At 40.3% G+C, this 19715-nt stretch overlaps 1 protein-coding gene across 2 annotated transcripts in view; it reads left to right on the top strand.

Annotated features, from left to right (window-relative positions):
* The window catches only part of LOC118986183 (cytosolic beta-glucosidase), a 97687-nt gene that overhangs the window by 41816 nt on the left and 36156 nt on the right, over nt 1–19715 (top strand). For both annotated transcript variants that reach the window (XM_037044985.1, XM_037044995.1), the window contains exon 4: nt 725–848. In XM_037044985.1, the coding sequence (XP_036900880.1) occupies nt 725–848 (124 nt within the window). The remainder of the gene's footprint in view (nt 1–724; nt 849–19715) is intronic.

Here is a 19715-nt window from a genome sequence, read left to right as displayed (position 1 = left end):
CATGTACACCCAAATACATGAGGATGGGAAGATAGGCCTATGTATATGTGTATATAAACCTGGAAAAAAGAGTGATTTTAGGCAATAGCATACGCATTTGTTGGCCTGGGAAGAGAAAATTAAGATATAAATTGGTGAGGGGTAACTAGCTGATAAAAGGCTTCAGAAACCATGGTCAAAGTTAGGACTCACTATTAAAATACACTTAAAAAATAAAGTCAGCCATGGCCATAGGAAAAAGCTTGGGAATATTTTTCAGGCTGGTGTCAGGACTGTGATTATTAAAAGGTATATTAAGGTTGAAATAGCTGGGTCCTTTTGAAGTCCATGTTATGCTGGGTGGTGTGCAGGTAGCTGAAATTAAAACTTCAAGTTAGCAGTTTTCAGGACCCCTTCTGCGGGGAGGTAGAGTGTCGCTGCTCGGGGCACAAAAGGGTTAAGGAGCAGTGACAATCAGCAGATGGTGAGGGAAGAAGGATATTTCTGTCTTCCCATTAGAAGAGGAGTCATTTGACTCTTTCATGCACATTTGCACAGTTTTGCTTTTCCATTGTTAGTCATAAAAGATCAGTGCGTGGAAAATTAAGTTAATAGGGTCAGTGCAATTTGATGAAAACTAGTTTTGGGCTGTAGCTTAAAGAAGATAGAGGATAATGCACCTGATTTTATGAGCCATTTTTTTTTTACATCTGTTTGGAATAAAACTTCTGCTCTCTTGTTCCAGGATACGTATAATAACCCTGTAATTTACATCACTGAGAATGGGTTTCCCCAGGGTGACCCCGCGTCTCTTGATGACTCTCCGCGCTGGGAGTATTTCAGACAGACATTTCAGGAAATGTTCAAAGGTACCATTTGGAATGATGAAAGATCAATTGTGCAAACTTATGTGCCTATTTGCATTCAGCAAAGACCAATGATTTTGAAAGCTGAAATTCATGCAAATCAGTAGAAAGCCATGTAATTAAGAAAGAGGAGGAAAAGTATTTAGGAAAGAGTAGGGTGAGGTTTTTGGCCTAGCTTCAACCTCCTAAAATTTAATCAAGTAAAAAGCGACTGTCTTCAGCATTTTGTGACTCCTGGGTGAAGGTGACATGAACAGGAGGAGTTGGTGGCTTTTGAGAGAGAACATTAGTTATTGCAAAAAGATTAACACTGATCAACTAGAGCATGCTTATTTGCATATTTTAATATCCTTACCACCAAGAGAGGAATTGATAGAATTTTTAGAGGACAAAAATTAAGCATTTGTGTAATAAACTTTAAGTGGTGTGAGTCTTCAGTCAATGTATGTTTCATTTAAGCTGTAACCAAGCAGCCCCATTGGGAACTTTTTCTTTTGTCCTATGGATTTTGTAAAATTTGTTTCAAGACAATATTATTATTCTGGTGACTTCTTTCCCTCGTGGAATTCTTTTCATGTTTGAAAACAAATGTGGAGTAATCTTTAACTGTTAACATAGATTTCTAAACCATCGAATTCCTTCCTTTTACTGCCACTTGGGACCCTATTGCTTTATCAACTTAATTTCTCTTCCTATAGAGGAATCATGTCATAGCAATGAAATTCAGTGCAAGATGAGACTTTCAATGTCTTTTTTTTAACATGATAAATACACTTTTTATCTTCATTCTATTTGGAAGGTCCTGAAACTTAAAAAAATCGTTTATTTATTTATTTATATTTTTTAGACAGAGGGGAAGGGAGGGAGAAAGAGAGGCAGAGAAACATAAATGTGTGGTTGCTTCTAGTGCGCCCTCTTGGGGGACCTGGCTCACAGCCCCGGCATGTGCCCTGACTGGGAATTGAACCATTGACCCTTTGGTTCGAAGTCTGGCGCTCAATCCACTGAGCTGTACCAGCCAGGGCGAAACTATTTTCTTAACAAGTAATTAGTACTATATTGTAATCAGCCAGAAGGGACTCTGGGAAGCAACACAAAGTGATTTCTTTCTGAAACCTGAAATATGTTGACTTGATCCCTATGAAGGAGTTTGTTGTCAGAGTACAATTGGATTCCTACCATTTTTAATCCAAGCATAATAATCCCTTTGTCTTCTTGGACAGAAAACATTCTTCCTCTGGGTGGGAATCCCCATTCTGATGAGAAAGGGAAGGGTCTTGTTTTCTGCTTCTTTCACTTCTCCCTGTGCATGGGCCTGTGTATGGGCCTGCGCACACTTAATCCGCTGATGTTCCCAGATTCACTCTGAGAGACAAGTGGGCTAGTAACCACCACACAGATTGAGGAGGCTGCAGGGATCACAGATGACTTGTCAAAATTGTTCTGTGTGTTTTAGGGAAAAACGGAGAAAGAGGAATTGTCTTTTTTCATCTCCAGCTTGGAGCAATGGTTAGTGGTAACCATATAAGATCATTCAGTTGCTCTTTGAAATAGTTTCCTGTACTGTATATGGTCCTTTAGACCTTTAATGATAAAATTTCGGTGGTGGGTCCCCCAAATTAACACAACTAAAGACCGAAAAATGACAGAAAGCAAGAGTGGAAAAGTGAGAAGATTTGAGTTTCTGAGGGACAGGAGAAAGAGGATAGGGTAAAGAAACACAATCCTGTTTTAAAACTTGTTGATGTTCTATTGTCTTTAAATTGATGGAGAAAGTACTAGGCACCTAAAACGAATTGTTCACAGCATCTATGTTCTCTTTTGATTTTTAACATTAGATGTTCTATATTCATTGTAATTAACACATAATACTGCATTTATTTTGCTTTTAAAAATATCACCTTTCAAAATGTGCAGGAATCTATGTATTGACCAAAAGCCCCATACATATGTGTGTCTATTCTGGACTGGGTGCAGTGATAACTGTTTTTCATATATTGTTGCAATTGGCACCAATTATTTCGTCTGTGGTGAAACTCTTTTCTAGTAACTAATCCTCTTTCTTCTACAAAACGCCCACCTCTCCCTATCCTCAGACCTACCGCAGGGGCAGCATATAAGTAAAATAAAATTCTACATCTTGTCAACAGATAATTGATTGGTTTAGATGTAGGCACATGACATGAGCTGGGCCAATCCCTGTTCTTCCCTGGGATTCAGAACTTGGACCAGTTTGTCTCTCAGTCTGGGTTGAGGGACGTTGGTGGATGTGTCTTGCCATGCCAGCTTAAGACAGGGCTGTCAAACTCATTTTCGCCAGAGGCTGCATTAGCCTCACGGTTGCCTTCAAAGGGCCGAATGTCATTTTAGGACTGTATACATGTAACTATTTCTTAACTAGGGGCAAGGAGCTCAGCGCTGCTGCTGGGTAGACACCAGGGGCCCGGCTGGATAAAACAAGGTGGAGGGCTGGATTCAGCCCGAAAGCCTTGTGTTTGCCACCTGTGGTTAAGCAGGGGGAAGGACCACTGCAGGTGCCTCCAGGGAAGTGATGACAGGAAATGGAGAGAGATTCTGGATGGCACGTGGGCCTCCAGTTCTAGTGTTTCCCAGACCCAGCTTGTGCGATGTTCTTGAGAGGCATTACTTTTAATGAAGTGCTCTTTCTACTTTACCTGATTCTGATTGGGTTTCTGTCATTTGGAACAAAGAGAGTCTTCATTGAGACCATCTCATTTTGTTCTCAAAACAGTAACATGATGTAACTGCTCCTACTTTACAGAGGAGAAAGCTGAGTTATGAAAAGGCTAAGTCATTTGTTCAAGATCACAGAGTCACTAAGTAATATCTGCTGGAGCAAGGTCTCCACCTTGCTGTGTGTGTAATACACACTGTAATACACAGTGTGTGTATTACTATGGCTACTGCTACTACCGCTACTGTTCAGGTGTTTGCTAAGATCTGTGAGTCCATGGCTTTCCAGCTCAGAGCACTTCCTTGTTCCATCACACGGAACCTTTTCCTCACCTTTGCTACTCTGGGCCGACATAGGTTCTTTGTTTTTTGGTTTGTTTCTTAATTTTTTTTATTGATTAGAAAGGGACAGAGAGAGAAAGGGAAAAAACATCAATTTGTTGTCCCACTTATTATATTTTCGCTGGTTGATTCTTGCATGTGCCTCGATCAGGGATCAATCCCATGGCCTGGATATATTGGGGTGATGCTCTAACCAACAGAGCTACCCAGCCAGAGCTTACATGGATTCTTTGAAAGTGCTTCATGCTGTCTCTGCAAGGGCTGCCAGGTCCCATGACCTTGGACAACACTCAGACATCTCCTGTCCTGCCGGTCGTCAGAAGAGTAGAGCTGTACTTACTAATCGAATTTCTGAGGTTCCTCCGAAGTAGCACTGATGATCTTGATTGCACAGTACTTTCCCAGTAAAAAACACCACAAGCAATTAAAAATAATAACAGGCCAAGGAAGACATTCACAGGAAGTGCTGCAGGTGAGAGCCCACCAGATCCGGGGAGCCATGAGCAATCCCTGACTCCGACAGCACGCATACGTATGGACAGGCGCAAAGTGACAGTGTGGTGGGATCGGTGGCATCTGCTTAGAGGTCGCACTGATCTTTTCAGGTAGAATCCCACGGCATTAATTGGGGAGTAAATAGTAGGCTAGTATTTTTGTCTCCTTTTGGGTAAAGGGGAAAAAAGAGGAACATGTCATTGCAGGGGAAAAACAAAGAAATCAACTGATGTCTTTTTAATTGTTGCATTATTTAAATGCCTTTAAATAGGTTGTGTTTTAATTAATGCAGGTAGAGATAAGAGTAAAGCAACATAGTGCAGACACCAAGAACTTGAAATAACAGATAACTAGGCTTGCACTCCAGGTCTGCTGAATATTCAATGAGGGGCATGTGGCAAATTGCTCAGCCTCCCAATATCTCACTTGGTGCATCTATATGGGTGGGATAGCAATGTCCCTGGCATGGCAATTGTGAAGATCTCACTCAGGGAGCTATTGTGGCACCTCCTGCTCGCAACGGCCTGGCACACGCTGGGCCCTCAACCAATGGTGATCATCATTATTTTTATAAAATGTGTTCTCTTAAGAATATAGAGAACCTCAACTTATTTATATTGTTGTTTGAAAAAATGTCACACTAATATTTTCTTTAATCCTTCTCCTACCCCCAAGTCTCTGAGGTATAGCACAATGTTCCTCATGTCGGCCTGTCTCTCTTCATTATTTTCTGGGGAAGCTCTGCATAGTGTAACACTGACGGGTGAGTCCTATGGAGGAGAAAGTGGCAACGCCTCCCTTTGTGCATTATTTCCCCCAGAGAGGCTGCCCGGTTAGATGAAAACTCAAATCGTTGGTGGCAGATACCACTGGCAAGCAATTGGGCAACTGCATGGATCTGCCACCTAAATTTCTGTAGGTGTTCAGGAGTCAGTGATCTTCAGAGAGTTAAACTTTTCTCACATCCTATCACTCTCTGTTCTACCCATAAAATGCACACCAGACCTTGCTGCTGCAGAGCCAGTAGGCACGTTTAAGTCCATGTGTACACACACACCAGTGGATACCTAAATAATCTGAATGTTCTTAGAGAGGCGAGAAGTGTGTGAAGGTTATTCCCAAGGTGCAATACTCCAATCATGGCCACATTCTCCCCAAAGGGCATTTGAGCCTGTGTTCAGCCTGTTTCTCATGCCTCCCCCGCATGCGCCTGCCTTTCACTTGGCTGGTGATCTTTCCTCATCCCGGCGTGCCACGGTCTTTGCCTTCTGCCGGGCCCAATCCTGTGGTTTGGAGCACAGGCACTTGCTTCAGGTCAGACAAGCCGTGGGTTGAAACCTGGTTCTGCCTCTTCCAAGCTCCATAATTTAGGGAAAATACTTAGACAATGCTTCAGCTATCTGATCTTTAAATTGGGATAAAAAGAACATACCACTATTTTTCTTTCTAAAGAGTGGTAAAAATAAATAAAACAATGCTTATAATGCCCAAATGTAGAGTCTGGCATGTGAGGAAGGATTTTGTAAGTGATGAGTAATTTGTGGGGAGTGGTCCTGCACACCCTCTCAGAGCTGGGGTGTGCAGGACCCCAGTGTGCCTTCAGTCCTGGGCACGATTGCTGTCAGGTCATAGGTGTTCTACACACATTTGTCGGATGGGGTTGCGTCTACCAGAGAAGACTCAGTCAATGGATAATGAGAAATAAATGTTTAAATGATTGGGAACTGTCTTTTATTTCCCCAAAGAAACAGGCCACACAGGGCGGGGGGAAAAATAGCAGCCTTCTGGAAAGTTTCTGAGCAAGCCCAACTTTTCAGGCAGATCCATGCCTGAGTTAGCACAGCGGTAGACGATTGCAGAGAAGGTTTGTTAATGACCAGCTTTCGGCTTTTAATGACAAAACCCCTCAGCAAGATGTCATCAAAGTTATTGAAGACTTCACTGAAAGTGTTGAAACTGATGCATTGTAACAAGGTGGTTATAAATCTTGCAGCTTGGGTATACCACCAAGACAAGATGCTGAGCACAGACTCACCCTGCTGTTGTCTGTCAGCATTCTCCTCCCCTTTCCGCTTCCCCTTCCCCCGGAGAGTGGGCAGAGGAGAAATACATCCATTTCCCGCATAGTGCAGAACTGGCAGCCACCTGCCTAGGTCAATTTCATATCACGGAGGCCCATTTAGCTGGACAAAATGTGTTAAGCACCTGTGTTTTTCTAAATGTGTGCTTAAAAGTTCTGAGAATTAAGGGAAGATCTGGAAGGTTAATACATTAACCTTTTAGAAAAACTAACCAATTAAAAATCTATTGCAAGCTGAGAATAGAGACCCACGTACCTGAATATTGATGCCCACTCTGTACCTAAGCTGCAAGATTTATAACCACCTTGTTACCTACTGTTTTACTGCTTCTCAGAGTGAGTCTTTGTCAGCTTAGCCTCAGTTCGTGCAGTAGCTCGAGATGGCTCACTGCTCAGGGTACAGGAGGAGGGAGATGATGGAGTCCCTTGGTACCGGTGCCCCTGGCTGGACTGGATGGCAGCCACCAAAGAGGAGCCGATATCAGAGCAGAGAAGGAAGAAGGAGATTCGAAGCCTATGCCCGACAACTATCACTGTGTGCTAGTTTACAGACTTGTGGAATTTGAAGTTGTGAAGAAAACAATTTCTAATATATTTGTGTTTCACTCCCCTACATATTCACACCACACAGACATGAGATAGTTAGAGATTACAGAGTTCACCTTGCATGGGTATGCCAGATGGCCTTCCCTGAATCTTTCTCCTTTACTTCCGTTCAGCAGCATAGTTACCTCTTCCGTTGCCCCTATTATAAAGCGTGGTGGAGCAAAAAGTCTGTAGGGCTTGGAGAGCGGCACTGGGGACTCAGTCCCCGTGTTCTAGGGGTGTGCCTTTGGGTAAGTTGTCATTATCATTAGGCTCCGGAGGGTCAACTTCCTCACCTGATTGACAGGACTAATGCTGACTGTCCTCCTGCCTAACCCAGCATCGGTTGTGGAAATGTAAGCTAATTTACGCCTGTGTGTGCTCCAAACACCTTAAAATATTAAACAGTATTTTCATATTTGACCTATTTACTTCTCCCTTTTGATATTTTCTCTCTGGGCAGAATGCATGATCTGGACCCCAGTGTTTCCCCGAAGGGATGGCATTGGTGCTCATTGTTCTTTCCCCATCTGCAGTTCTGCAGTTCTCAGATGCCCTATCCTTTTCTGCTCATTTCTCAACTGCTCTAATGGTGTCATCAGTTTAGGGGTCTTAGGGGACACGTGCTATGACCAGGTGACTGGTGCAGCACTCGTCAAAGCTAGGAAGCACACACACACACGCACACATGTGTCATTGTTGAGCTACTTCTTCCGGGTGTGGCTCACGTATTGCTATGATCAGGGACATACACCATTTAGCAGGCACACCCTCTTAGAAATGCAGGACCTAGTGCCTCGCTTTCCGGGGAACAGGTTTCACGAAGTTGTCATGGGAGACGCGGCTGTATCAGAGAACCTGCCCCTGTGCTATCTGACTGAAGCCATTCTTTCCCTCCCTTTCTGTAGCGCCCTAATATAGATGCTGTGCCCCTCTTGATGGGCATTCCCTTGGGCCTCCTGTTAATCCAATCCCAGCTTCTCTGAGGGGGGAATTCCTTAAGGTCCCCCACCATCCCAAGGCCAGCGAACTGTACAACTACTATAAAGCCTCTTTTGAAAAAAAAAAAAAGAATTCAGACCATTCCAAATATACCCTCCATTTTTAATGACAATCTGTCTAGTAGTTTTTGTGTGATGTGGCGGCAAACAGAGGCTCAGGTTTATTTTTATAACTTAAAAGAAAACTGTGAAATAATTGAAGTATAATTTATCAGAAGAAAATCTACTTTTCCAATCTGAAAGGTAGACTGAATGGAATCTTGTTGAAAAGGGAAAAAAGAGAAAGAATTTGATAATGACTTTTTAAATTAAAGACACTTGACATGTAACATTTTGTAAGTGTAAGTTATACTTGTTTATTTGATACATTTCGGTATTGCAATATGATTATCATTCTACTATTAATGGGCACCTCTGTTATAAGATGATCATATCTTTTTTGTTGTCAGAATAATTAAGATCTTAGTTTCTTAGCAACTTTGAAATTTATAATACAAAATTGTTGACTGTATCACTATGGTGTGCATGAGCTCTCCAGCAATTATCGATTGATTAGTTTCCGGTTCGTACCCTTAAATTACATATCCCCAGCCCCCCCCCCCCCGCCCAGCCCCTGGGTACCATCATTCTGTTCTCCGTTTCTGTGAGTTTGGCTTTTTTTAGGTTCTTTACATAAGTGGTAACATACAGTGTTTGCTTTTTTATGCCTGACTTAATTCACTTAGCAGAATGACTGAAATGTCCATCTATATTGTTGAAAACGGCAGGATTTCCCTTTTTCTTCTAGTAGAATACTATTCCATTGTGTGTGTGGAGATATATACATACATGTATTCCACATTAGGACTATAAGACACACCTAGGTTTTAGAGGAGGAAAACAGAAAAAAAATTTTCAAAGCAAAAATGCGGTAAAATATTTAATAACCTGTGGCCCTGCTCCACCAGCGGCCTGCCCGGCCACAGTAAGCCAGGTAGGCTACATTCAGCAGATAAGATGCATCCCCATCTTCCTCCCAGATTTGGGGGTGTGTGTTTTATAGTCCGGAAATATAGTGTGTATATATATGTGTATGTATACACATACACACACAACGACTTCTTTATTCATTCGTTGATCGATACTTAGATTGTTTTCATATCTTGGTTATTATAAATAATGCTGTGATAAATATAGTGGTGCATATACGTCTTAGTTATCATCAAGGTCAGTGTTGGCAAGATGTAGAGAAAGGGAACCCTTGGGCACTGTTGGTAGGGATGTAAATAGTTTCAGCCACTATGGAAAAAGTATCAACGATCTTTAAAACGTGAAAAATAAAACTAGCATCTGATCCAACAATTCCACTTCTGAGCATATATTCAAAGGACATGAAGATAGGAGTTTGAACAGATAAGGATGTTTTAAAACCTGTTCCAGGAGAGAGCAATGCTGGAACATTCAGGCGATGGGAGGACTATAGGAATTGAGAGCGGGTGAACTTCTAAGGTGGTACCATGGGTACAGCCTAGGTGAAAGTGGTCCTCAACTATCTGCCTGCATCAGCTCTTATTTCCTGATGTCCAAAATAACCTGAAAATAACTACCTGTCCTCTTAGTTATCTTGAGAATTAAAAAAGCTCTGTCTGGGATGGAGGCTAACGGAATTTGTCTCAGTGTGATTAGCAGGGGTTGCCCGGGTAACTGTGTGAGGAAGGATTCCCTTGGACAGCTGTGGAGACGTGGAGAGAATAGGGAGAAGTGGATGGTCAGATGTTAACCATTCCTTTTCAGGAAACTTAACAGGAGTTTTCCAAAGCTTGGGAAGGGGTATTTTCCATTAGAAATTAATACATCGACATGGTGTTTTGCAAATTGACATCTTGCAAATTCATCAGTGAGGATTAGCTTTGATTGCACAAAAAGATGTTTCTGGATTTGTAGTACTGACAACCAGATCTCAAGCAGTGTGAATCTTACCAGGTCTATAGCTTTCTTGTCTAGGGTCTTCGTATCTTACCTGTTTGTTACTTCAACTTTACTTATGCTGGCCACTCTACAGTGACATAAATATTGTTTCTGCCAGCCTTGCTAGACTCAGTGGGTGAGTTACTGGTTAATCATGCTCTATATTATTGTTCCAGCAAAGACCATGACATCTCGTAGAAGAAAATCAGCCATATTATGAATGGAAACATTAAAAACTGGTGCTAAAAAGGATTCATGGGCTTCTTACACACCCGTAGGCCTATCACAATTAAGTATGTGTTGAATAAGATAACTGAATAGCTGGAACTTGAAAGACATTTAGATTATTGAAGATAATGGCCCTTATTATCCTTGAAAGGAAGCAAAAAATCATTTTAGGAGAAAATGGAAGTTATTAAATGGTATAAGTACTCATAGGTAAGAAAAGTGTCTATAAAGATTTTATTCACCATTTTTTGAAGACAAAATTTCAACTAGAGTACCATTTTGGAGTTTTGAGCTATATACATAACACTCAGTTGGTGCATAGTAAATGTTTAAGGAGTGACTAGGTGACTGAGTCAAGATTAGCAGAAAAACTGAATTACTCTTGGGAATTGTAACGAAATGTTAAATTCACTCTACCATTTTTTTTAATTTTGAAAGATATGGTGCAATGGATTGCTTTTACTACTATAAGAATGGTTTTCATGCACTGAGATTATTCACGGGTGCTAATTGTACCATTTGATATTAAACTTGCATTTGTTGTGACAGTAAAGTGTAAGCTATAGGTTTTAAACTTTCTTTATGTAAAAATGCTTAATTTCTTTGTGCCTCGTTTCTTTATCTGAAAAACAAAAGTGTTGAACTAGCTATAGTTTGGGTATCTTTCCAGCTTAAGAATTATGTGGTCCTCTAAATATCTTTTTTAGGCATTGATGTTGAGAATCACATTTTATTAGAACTCTATAATTTCTTAGGCTATAAAATTAAGTCTAAGAAATTATAATTAATAGTCTTATTGTAACTTTCATCATTCTTCTCACCTAGCTACTTAATTTGATATTGAACACCTGGTCATAAAATTAGACCTTGGTCTTCAATGAACTATTTCTATTGATATTGATTCAGGTTCCAGGTGACATTTTCTTGACCTTCAATTTGGGTGTTTCTTCTGCTATTTCACCCACATTGAAAATGAATCTCACTTTCCTTCCTCTGAGAAAGTTATCCCTTGGAGCTCAGAGTCAGGAGGGCCATCTCAGATTCAGGTTTAACAAAGTTACTCTAGAGAGCATAAAATCTCAGAGAGGAAATCGAATGAACAAATCAGTCCAAAGCACTGGAGTAAAACCTCCCGCTGAACAAGGCCACAGCAGTTCCTGTCGTGAGCAGCAAAATCCCCTTTCAAAACACGATCATGCCAAGTACCACCTCATCTCTTAAGTTTTAAGACAGTTAAGTATGATTTTCAAGCTTTGAAATAATGTGTAATTTGGTTTAGTTAGGCAGTCGGTCATTTTAACTTTCTTTAAATTTGACTTGAGCATGAAACTTCTGTCTGTGAGCGAGATCCTTAATTAGAAGGTGGGGTCAAGCTGTGGCATTTTCAGAATTACCTTCCTGCCGTAATTTTGTGTGGAGACTTCGTAGATGGGCAGTCTCTTTTTCTATTCTGAACTTTTTGAGCAAGAAGTTCACTCTCATCAGAACTGCTTTTACCCCTGTTTAGGTAGCTTTTTCTTCAGTACAGTAAAAATATTAGCCTGGTGCTAGAGATGAAAATAGTTTCTTTTGTAGTAGGAAGGTTCTCCCGGCTTATCTGGAAATGCTACGTGCCGAGTGGGGAGGGGGGGAGGCCTGTCTCTCTGAATAGGGTCACCTCAGCCACCACAAAGTCTCCTATGTGTGAATGAGATTAGCTAATGAAACAGTATCATGGCCTGAGATTATTTTGTGCATTTCTACAGTTCAGCCGCATTTCCCCTCTTCTTTATGAAATTCCATTAGAGGAGTCACTGCCTGCTTTGGAGATAAGTGAAACCATTATGGGTAGAGGAAGAAAAGGCATTTGAACCCTGGAGAGTTTTAACAGGAGCTGGTGAGTGAAGGTGAATGAGAAGCCGTAAATGTTCTATGTGAACACATGAGGGAGTCTGGTTTTTCCTCGCCTACGAGGCCGTTTCAGGAACAGCACCCACCTTCTAGGGAGCGGCTTTCTTGGCAGGTGAGCCCGTGCGAAGCACCTAGAATGTTTCAATGAGAAGAATGTGCTCTCTGGGTCCTGCTGTGGCTCAGACAGTGTTGACTCTTTTCCTGTTGTGGGTTTTGATGTTATTCCCCCAGAAATTGGTTTTATTCAATGCACCCAGGTCTTAAGTTTTCCAATAAAGAAAAAAATCTCCACAAAAAAATAAAGAAAAAAAATGCATTAAGGAGTTTGGGACTAAAAAGCAGATGATGAGATCAGCTGTCTTACCTCAGCTGACAATAAATTGTTCCCCCTCCTAATTAAGTGGAATACATTTCTTTAATAGATTTAAACCCAGCCTAAAGTTTTCAATAGTTTTTAACAGCCAGATTCTTTTCTAAGTCATAGTCAAATCTAATATGTTTTATAGTTAAACATAAGTGGAACAGCTCAAAAATTAGATCACAGCATAAGAATGAGTAAATGAGTATATATTAAGTGTATATGTTTATCAGTCAATCATTTTGTCATGTGGCCAAGGCTCTGCTGGTTTAGTCTCTTAAAACATTTTTCTTCCAAAGATGTTCCAGCTATGTTCTTGATTCTTTGAATGAGCTGTTGGCCTTTCACTTAGAAAAAAAGAAAGAAAACTTCAAAAACAGTTTATGGACAAAGTTTGCTGGCCTCGTGAATACATGCTAGCAATCTCAGGGATGGCTTGGAAAAAAAACCTTAGCAGAAAAACAAACACGACCCATTGAGTGCATATAAGTTTTGCAGAGGGAGCCAGCAAATTTTATGAATGTTTTTACATGACGAGGGCTTGCTCGTTTGACACAGTGAGAGAGAATATGCCTTAAAGAGTGTCACATTCAAAACCTGGGTCTAACACCCTTTCGTGTTGTGTGACCTTGGACAAGTTATTCTAACTCTATAAATATCAGTTCATCATCTGCAAAATTTTATTTTTGGTGAGGATGAATGATATACTTCAGATCCCAGCAAAATGCCTAGCACATAAATCCCCCCAATGATAACTAGTGCAGTGAATTCTTTGATACCAAGCATCTATTAAACAGGATTTTAGAAAAACCCTGACTTCCTGCACAGTCATCAAGCACTGATAATTTATGCTTCTCTTGATGACCCTGAAATGCATTCTGAATAATTAGAGAAAGATTAAATTATAATCAGTTTAGTTTCAGTGTTAAGTGTATTTTAATTTATTCTCATTCTTTAAAAATTTGTAATCCTTCTGCATGTGGTAACAATTAACAAAAAAATATTTGATTAGCTGAGGCACTTCACTTCCTGACTGTCTGCCTAATAAAGATGGTCTGTGTAGTGTTGAAGCCCCAATTCTGCCCTGCGGATAAAGTGGACACTTGCCAGGTGGGTTGACTTCACACCAATTCTACATCCATCTTTCGAACCAATGTGTAGACTTATTGCCTCTTGAAAATTCTAGAATTAATCTTTAAATATCCTTAGACAATAGTCTTAGCCTCCACAAGGTCCTCCTTGCATAATTTTGATCACAAAGTTGTAAGGCTGGTCATCCCATCTGATTTTGTGCAGAAGAGTAACTAAATATTCTAGCCCTTCAGGTTGTCTGATTTTTTTGAAATGGATTTCTAGAGATGGTCATCTCAACTGACATTAGTAATCAATCTGTCTTGGTGTTTTATTAACCTTTGTTCTTGTTAAGTCATGTTTGAGACTTATTTTCACAGGGTTTTTTACTCTAAATAATCTTTTTGAGGAAAACTTCACAATGCATTTCATCATTTTGGGGATTCTTCTTTTCACCTACCACAGTCTCTCTCCTCTTTGCCCCACTCCCCCACATAATGTCATAGGCTACTTTAAAGTGTGGCTTAACAACTATCTTTTGTTATAAATAAGACTCTACAAAAACTTGTCAGCATTATTGTCCCTTTGTGATCTCAGTACGTTCATTTTCAGGCAAACAGATGGACTTTAGTGGTTTAATTGATCACCATAGGACATAGTATGCATTAATCCTTTTTTTTTTTTTTTGGTTCAGGCTCACTCTGCCATCTCTAAAATCTCTGCTTAGCCCTGAAATCCCCCCTTTCTACCCAATAGCCTTCTCTTCCATAATGTTCTTCACACTCCAGCTTATATCCCCAGTACAGAGAGTGCAGTGGTAGCAGTCGAAGGAGGCTGATCATTACCTTTAAAGGGAGAGCAAGACCAAGGGCAACAGAGCTGGTGAAAAGTTAACTTCGCTTTCCACGCCCAGGCAACACTTGAGCCCGGCATGCAGGCCACAGTGGCCAGGGTGCTCTGCTCAAAATGTACAGGTCTTCTTTGGTGATGTCTGGGTGGGTGCTGGGTGAGGATACAGGGCCTGGGTGTACAGCCAGCAAGCAACAATTAGCATTCTACTCCACTGCTGTGATTTATCTAAGGCTCACTAGGTAGCTTTCCCTCAGTTGATAAGGTAAGCTGTCTGTTACTGCTGTTGTGTGTAGTTTCCCCCCCAAGTGATTTTTTTCTCATTCAGATGGATATTACAAGTCAGCAACTCAATGGTATCCATATCACTGCTTCTGTAGCTACAGCAAACCTATACCTATTTAACTACTGCAGACACTCTTCATGTTTGTTAAACTGCATTTATATTATATGACTTGAATCTTCTGGGAACCATGATTTTGAACTTGGGTAAATTAGAATGGTCAATCACAATGTTGAATAGGCTTCTTTAACAAGTATGACATTTTAATTAATATAGCATCAGATCACCTGGCAGAACAAATACATTTATGTTAAGATAAAGTATAAAACTTAGGAACATTCACGAAATGGGCATTAAGATATCTTCACTCATTTTCTGTACCAATACATTATTGGTCACAGAAATATTGTACTTAATGTGTTTGTCAGTAGTTGAAGGAAGTTTATATCATATTTCTTATTTTTAACTTTTTTATAAGAGTTTTATAGTGGCTTGATTGACATCTAAATTATATTATTTTAAGTGTACAACATAATGATTTGATATCTGTATATATTATGGAATGATCACAATAAGTTTAAGTTTTTTTCAACTTTTGACATTCCTAAAGTTGGGGGTCTCTTTTAAATATAAGTGATTGCCTTCATTGTAAGTCATTTATTGCTTTCCTTCTATTTAAGGAAGATTTGCTTATTTAAAAAATTATCTTCCTTTTGTACTTCTTTTTTAAAAATATTTTTTGCATGTAACACAAGCATGGTTAAACCTGTTATTCAGAGTAATGGTAAGGAGGGCAGTTAAAAACTTCCAGTTGAAACTTGTTGAGAAGTATTAATTTTTGTCAATTATTGAAGATGGGCCATTTGATTACATTCAGGTTCTTAATAAAAAGAAACATCGGGCCTGGCTAGTGTGGCTCAGTGGATTGAGCACCAGCCTGTGAACTAAAGGGTCACTAGTTCAGTTCTCAGTCAGGGCACACGCCTGGGTTTCAGGCCAGGTCCCCAGTAGGAGCCACGTGAGAAGCAACCACACATTCATGTTTCTCTCCATTCCTTTCTCCCTCCCTTCTCTTCTCTCTAAAAATAAACAAATAAAATCTTAAAAAGAAAACAAGGAAATATCAGGTAATATACTAGCCAAACACAGGAGGGAAGGGGAGAGATGCAAATGACCTGACAGGAGAGGTTGACATAAACCTTGAAAAGTGGTCATGGCCTCCCGACACTCAGGTCACAAGGGCTTCACCATTAGTCACATCAGTGGTTTTGTCACTGTGCTCTGTGAAGCCTTGTGTTCCATGGAGGTATCTTTGGGGACACTGTAGGTTGCGTAGAATGAAGGTGAGAAACCAGGACTCCAGGGCACCTCCACTTTTACTGGTTGTGTATATTAGGAGTCCATAAAGATGTTCATTTGAAAGGAAAACTCTGTTGCTTTAAAAAACAAAAGAAGTGTGGAAAGGCACTTACTAATAGGGATCTCATTATCAGAAGGGAAGAAACATAGTAGCTCCTTCAGGGAAATGAAGCTTAAGTTCTTTTCTCTTTTACTTAAAAAAAAAACACAAAAAAACCCCAACAATTGATCTCAACATGCAGACAAATACAGTTACCCGTATAGTTGTGACCCAGATTTAACAAATATTTTTGTCACATATATTTTACATTTTAAAAAAGAAATAAAATACTGTAGATCCAGGGGAAGCCCCTGTGTGTGCTTCCCCAGTGCCTTCTCCTGCCTGCCACACCTGGGGTAACCACCATCCTGGAGCTGATGAACATCTACCTAGCACATTTATATTTTGATATAAATGCATGCACCCATCCGCTGTTTGTATATTTATTGTGCATTTTACTATTTATATAAATGATGTCACACTATGCATATCCATTTTCAACATTACATTCTTTAAGATTTATCTATGCTGATACTTTTAGCTTTAAGTCACTTTTTTAAATGGATCTATGGTATTTTGATACATGAACAGACCACATTTATTTATCTATTCTCCTGTTGATGGACATTTGGGGTCCAAATGATGGACATTTTTTCACTTTCACAAAGAGTGCTTGATTGAATATATTTGAGTAGCTCCTTTGTTTGAAAGGCATTTTATACATGGGAGTTTATAAAGCAGTCCTACAGCTAGCCCATGTGGTGTCTTTGTACCATTTAGAATGAGGCTTCCATTCCTGAAAACACTTTATATTTTTCCGGAAATTGGTCACAAAGAACAAAAAAGTCTACAGTGACCTTATGACAAGGGTGTCCTCCAGAGTCGGGCGAAGTAAAACCTGTTCAAGTCATAAGCAGCAGCCCTGGATACAGGGGGCTCTGTAAGTACAAAGACCCATAGCATATAGAGAGTTTAGGTGAGTTAGTGCGCTTAACAGGTTAGGATCTGGGATCTAAATACAATATGTATGCCTAGTTTTTACATGAGGCTTTTCTAGCTAGTGGTTCAGGCTGGCAGGGCCCAGTGAAGATGTGGGGACGTGTGACAGATCAGTTCCCCCCTTGCCAGGACACTGTCCTCCAGCCCCTGCTGTGGATGCACATGTGTAGTGCAGACGTCTGCTAGGCCTCATCCGCTAACTCAACGGCGTGCTCCTAAGGAGAGCAAACTCTGCTGTTGCTCTGGGAAGGGAAGTTAGACGTGTATTGAGCCGAGGTACCAAGTCGTGAGCCACCCACTGCAGCTGGTGCTGCAAGTATCGTGCATTGGAGTTTTGATTGAAGTTTCTTTGGTCCTCACTAGGTGGCTTCGCCTGGAAATGAAAACCCCACAACAGGCAGTGTGATGCACCCTGTATTGTTTAGAGGAGTTTGATAAGGGAGAGATTCTGCCCTGCTCTGGAAGTCTTGAAAGTCTAACGTTTGCTTTGCAAAGCCCTTGTAATGAGATGTCGCCCAAGACAGTTTACCAGGGAACTCTGTAGGTGCCTATACTTTCTTTCTGCTTGACCCTGTCACACACGGCATTTTAATTGATTGTGTGGGTGTAGAGCTGAGGGGATGTGTTTCAAATTAGCAAATGACTAAAAGCTCATTAGGAGAGAGCAAAAACACATTTGCCGCTGCAGTATGGTGGTGTGTTCATTTCCATCTCATAGGTCTTAGCTTAAATTCCACCTTCTCACAGATGCTTTCACTGAGGATCTAACATATGGCCTCCGTTTCTGAGCAGCTTCTACCATTTTTTCCTTAGCCTATGTTTTTAACCTTAATTGCTTACCTTTATTTTCGGTTTTTAACCATAGTTGCTTACTTATTTCCTGACACATCTCCACAGACTAAAAGCTTGATAAGAGAAGGGACCACACTTCCCTGCTCATTTCTGGAACCCCAGGATGTAGAATATTCCTGGCAAATACTAGGAACTTACTAAATTCTTACTAATTGAAAGAAAATCATGGGATTCATTGAGGAATAGTAGATAAAGAAGTGATCTGATCAGATTCCTAGTTTAGAAATGAAACTTTGAAGGAGTTGGGACTAGATGCCTGGCAGCCATTGTTGAACATGTGTCTGGAGGCAAACATGTCTGTGTAGTCATTTAAGAACTTGCCTTGCTTTCATTCAGTGGCAAATCTACCGACTATAAAATGAAAAGCATCACTGTTGGGTTATATCTGTATTATTACCTTCCATTCATGGCACCATTGAGTATGAATAGTACTATTAACAATTTAAATTGAACCCAGAAAAGAATGTCTAGGATGAGCTCTTCTAGGGAGAGCCCTATTCATTTTTTTTCATCGGTAAAGAACTGTCAGGTAGAAGACTAAAAAGACTCATTTTGTGTAGTTGGAGAGGGCAGAACTCAGGCCAGTGGGGGCCCATTACATGAAAGCAAGTTTCAGTTCAACATAAGATAGAGCTCTCTAACAATTAGTGGCCCTGAGTCAGAGAATGAATGTCCTCAGGAGATCATTAGATACCTGTCAATAGATGGCATGGAAGCAGATGCCAGATGCCCATCTGTCAAAGACACTGTTGGGAGAGTGTCTGCCCCACGTAGCAGGGGGGTCATTCGCAAGTATGGGCAACCACCTAATATAGATGGGGTACCCGCGGTGCTCTTGCTTCTGGGGGGCAATACAGAGATACATAAGGCACAGCTGCTGTCTGGACATGATCAACTTCTAGTCCTCAATTCCATGGATCTCAGGGAGTTTTAACCAAGGCTCTGATGTAATTCTCACAAATTCCACATTAGAGCTGTCTCAAAACACTGCCAACCTATCGGTACTATACTTAACCTTTAGCCCAGCAGGAAGACCATGGCGTGGAATACCACTTCATAGCCAAATCCTGCTTTTGTCTTCCCGTGTAAGCTTTGGCTTGGCCTTTTGGCTTTATCTAAAAAATGGAAGTATATTTGATATACAACATTTTGTAAATGTAAGGTATACAACATTTCAATTTGGTACCTTTGTAAGTTGTAAAATGATTGCCATTGTACTAATAATTAGTACCTCTACCATGCCACATATTGTCATTTCTTTTTAGTTTTTGGAATAATTAAAATCTAGTGACTTTGCTTCTGTGACATGGAAGTTTATAATATATAAAAGGTTAGTTTCTTTTCTTTGGTTCACTTCTCTTCTGGCCTTGGAAGTTAATATGAATGCTGAGCTCAGGATAATGTGTGTTATTGGCTTTATTTAATCAAACTCTGTTGAAATAAATATTTTTTATTAGACTTGGCTCTCTGTGGTTCTCAGTGATGACAAAAACATGAATTATAAAGTAGAGCCTTTATGGAATTATAAGTAAGCACACTTAAGTCACATCTGTTCCAATCGATCACAGAGTGACTTAGAGATATCTTTCAGTGCAGCAGAGGACGTTAATAAATAAATATCTTTGTGAAACAGTTCTGGGGGTTAGATTTGGTCATCAGATTATAAACATGACATTTTGGTCTGACTCCTCTGATCTATGCTAAAGACATGACCTTGGCTGTCTCATGGATATGGCCTCTCTGTCTTTCACACACTTCAGAACCAACTGTGTTAGAATCTCATTAATACATAGAATA

The sequence above is a fragment of the Sturnira hondurensis genome, unplaced genomic scaffold (genome assembly GCF_014824575.4).
Source record: "Sturnira hondurensis isolate 20B ecotype Veracruz unplaced genomic scaffold, ASM1482457v3 Scaffold0000780, whole genome shotgun sequence".
Lineage (NCBI taxonomy): Eukaryota > Metazoa > Chordata > Mammalia > Chiroptera > Phyllostomidae > Sturnira > Sturnira hondurensis.
The sequence above is the reverse complement of the archived record's forward strand: the minus strand, read 5'-3'. Positions and strand labels throughout refer to the sequence as shown.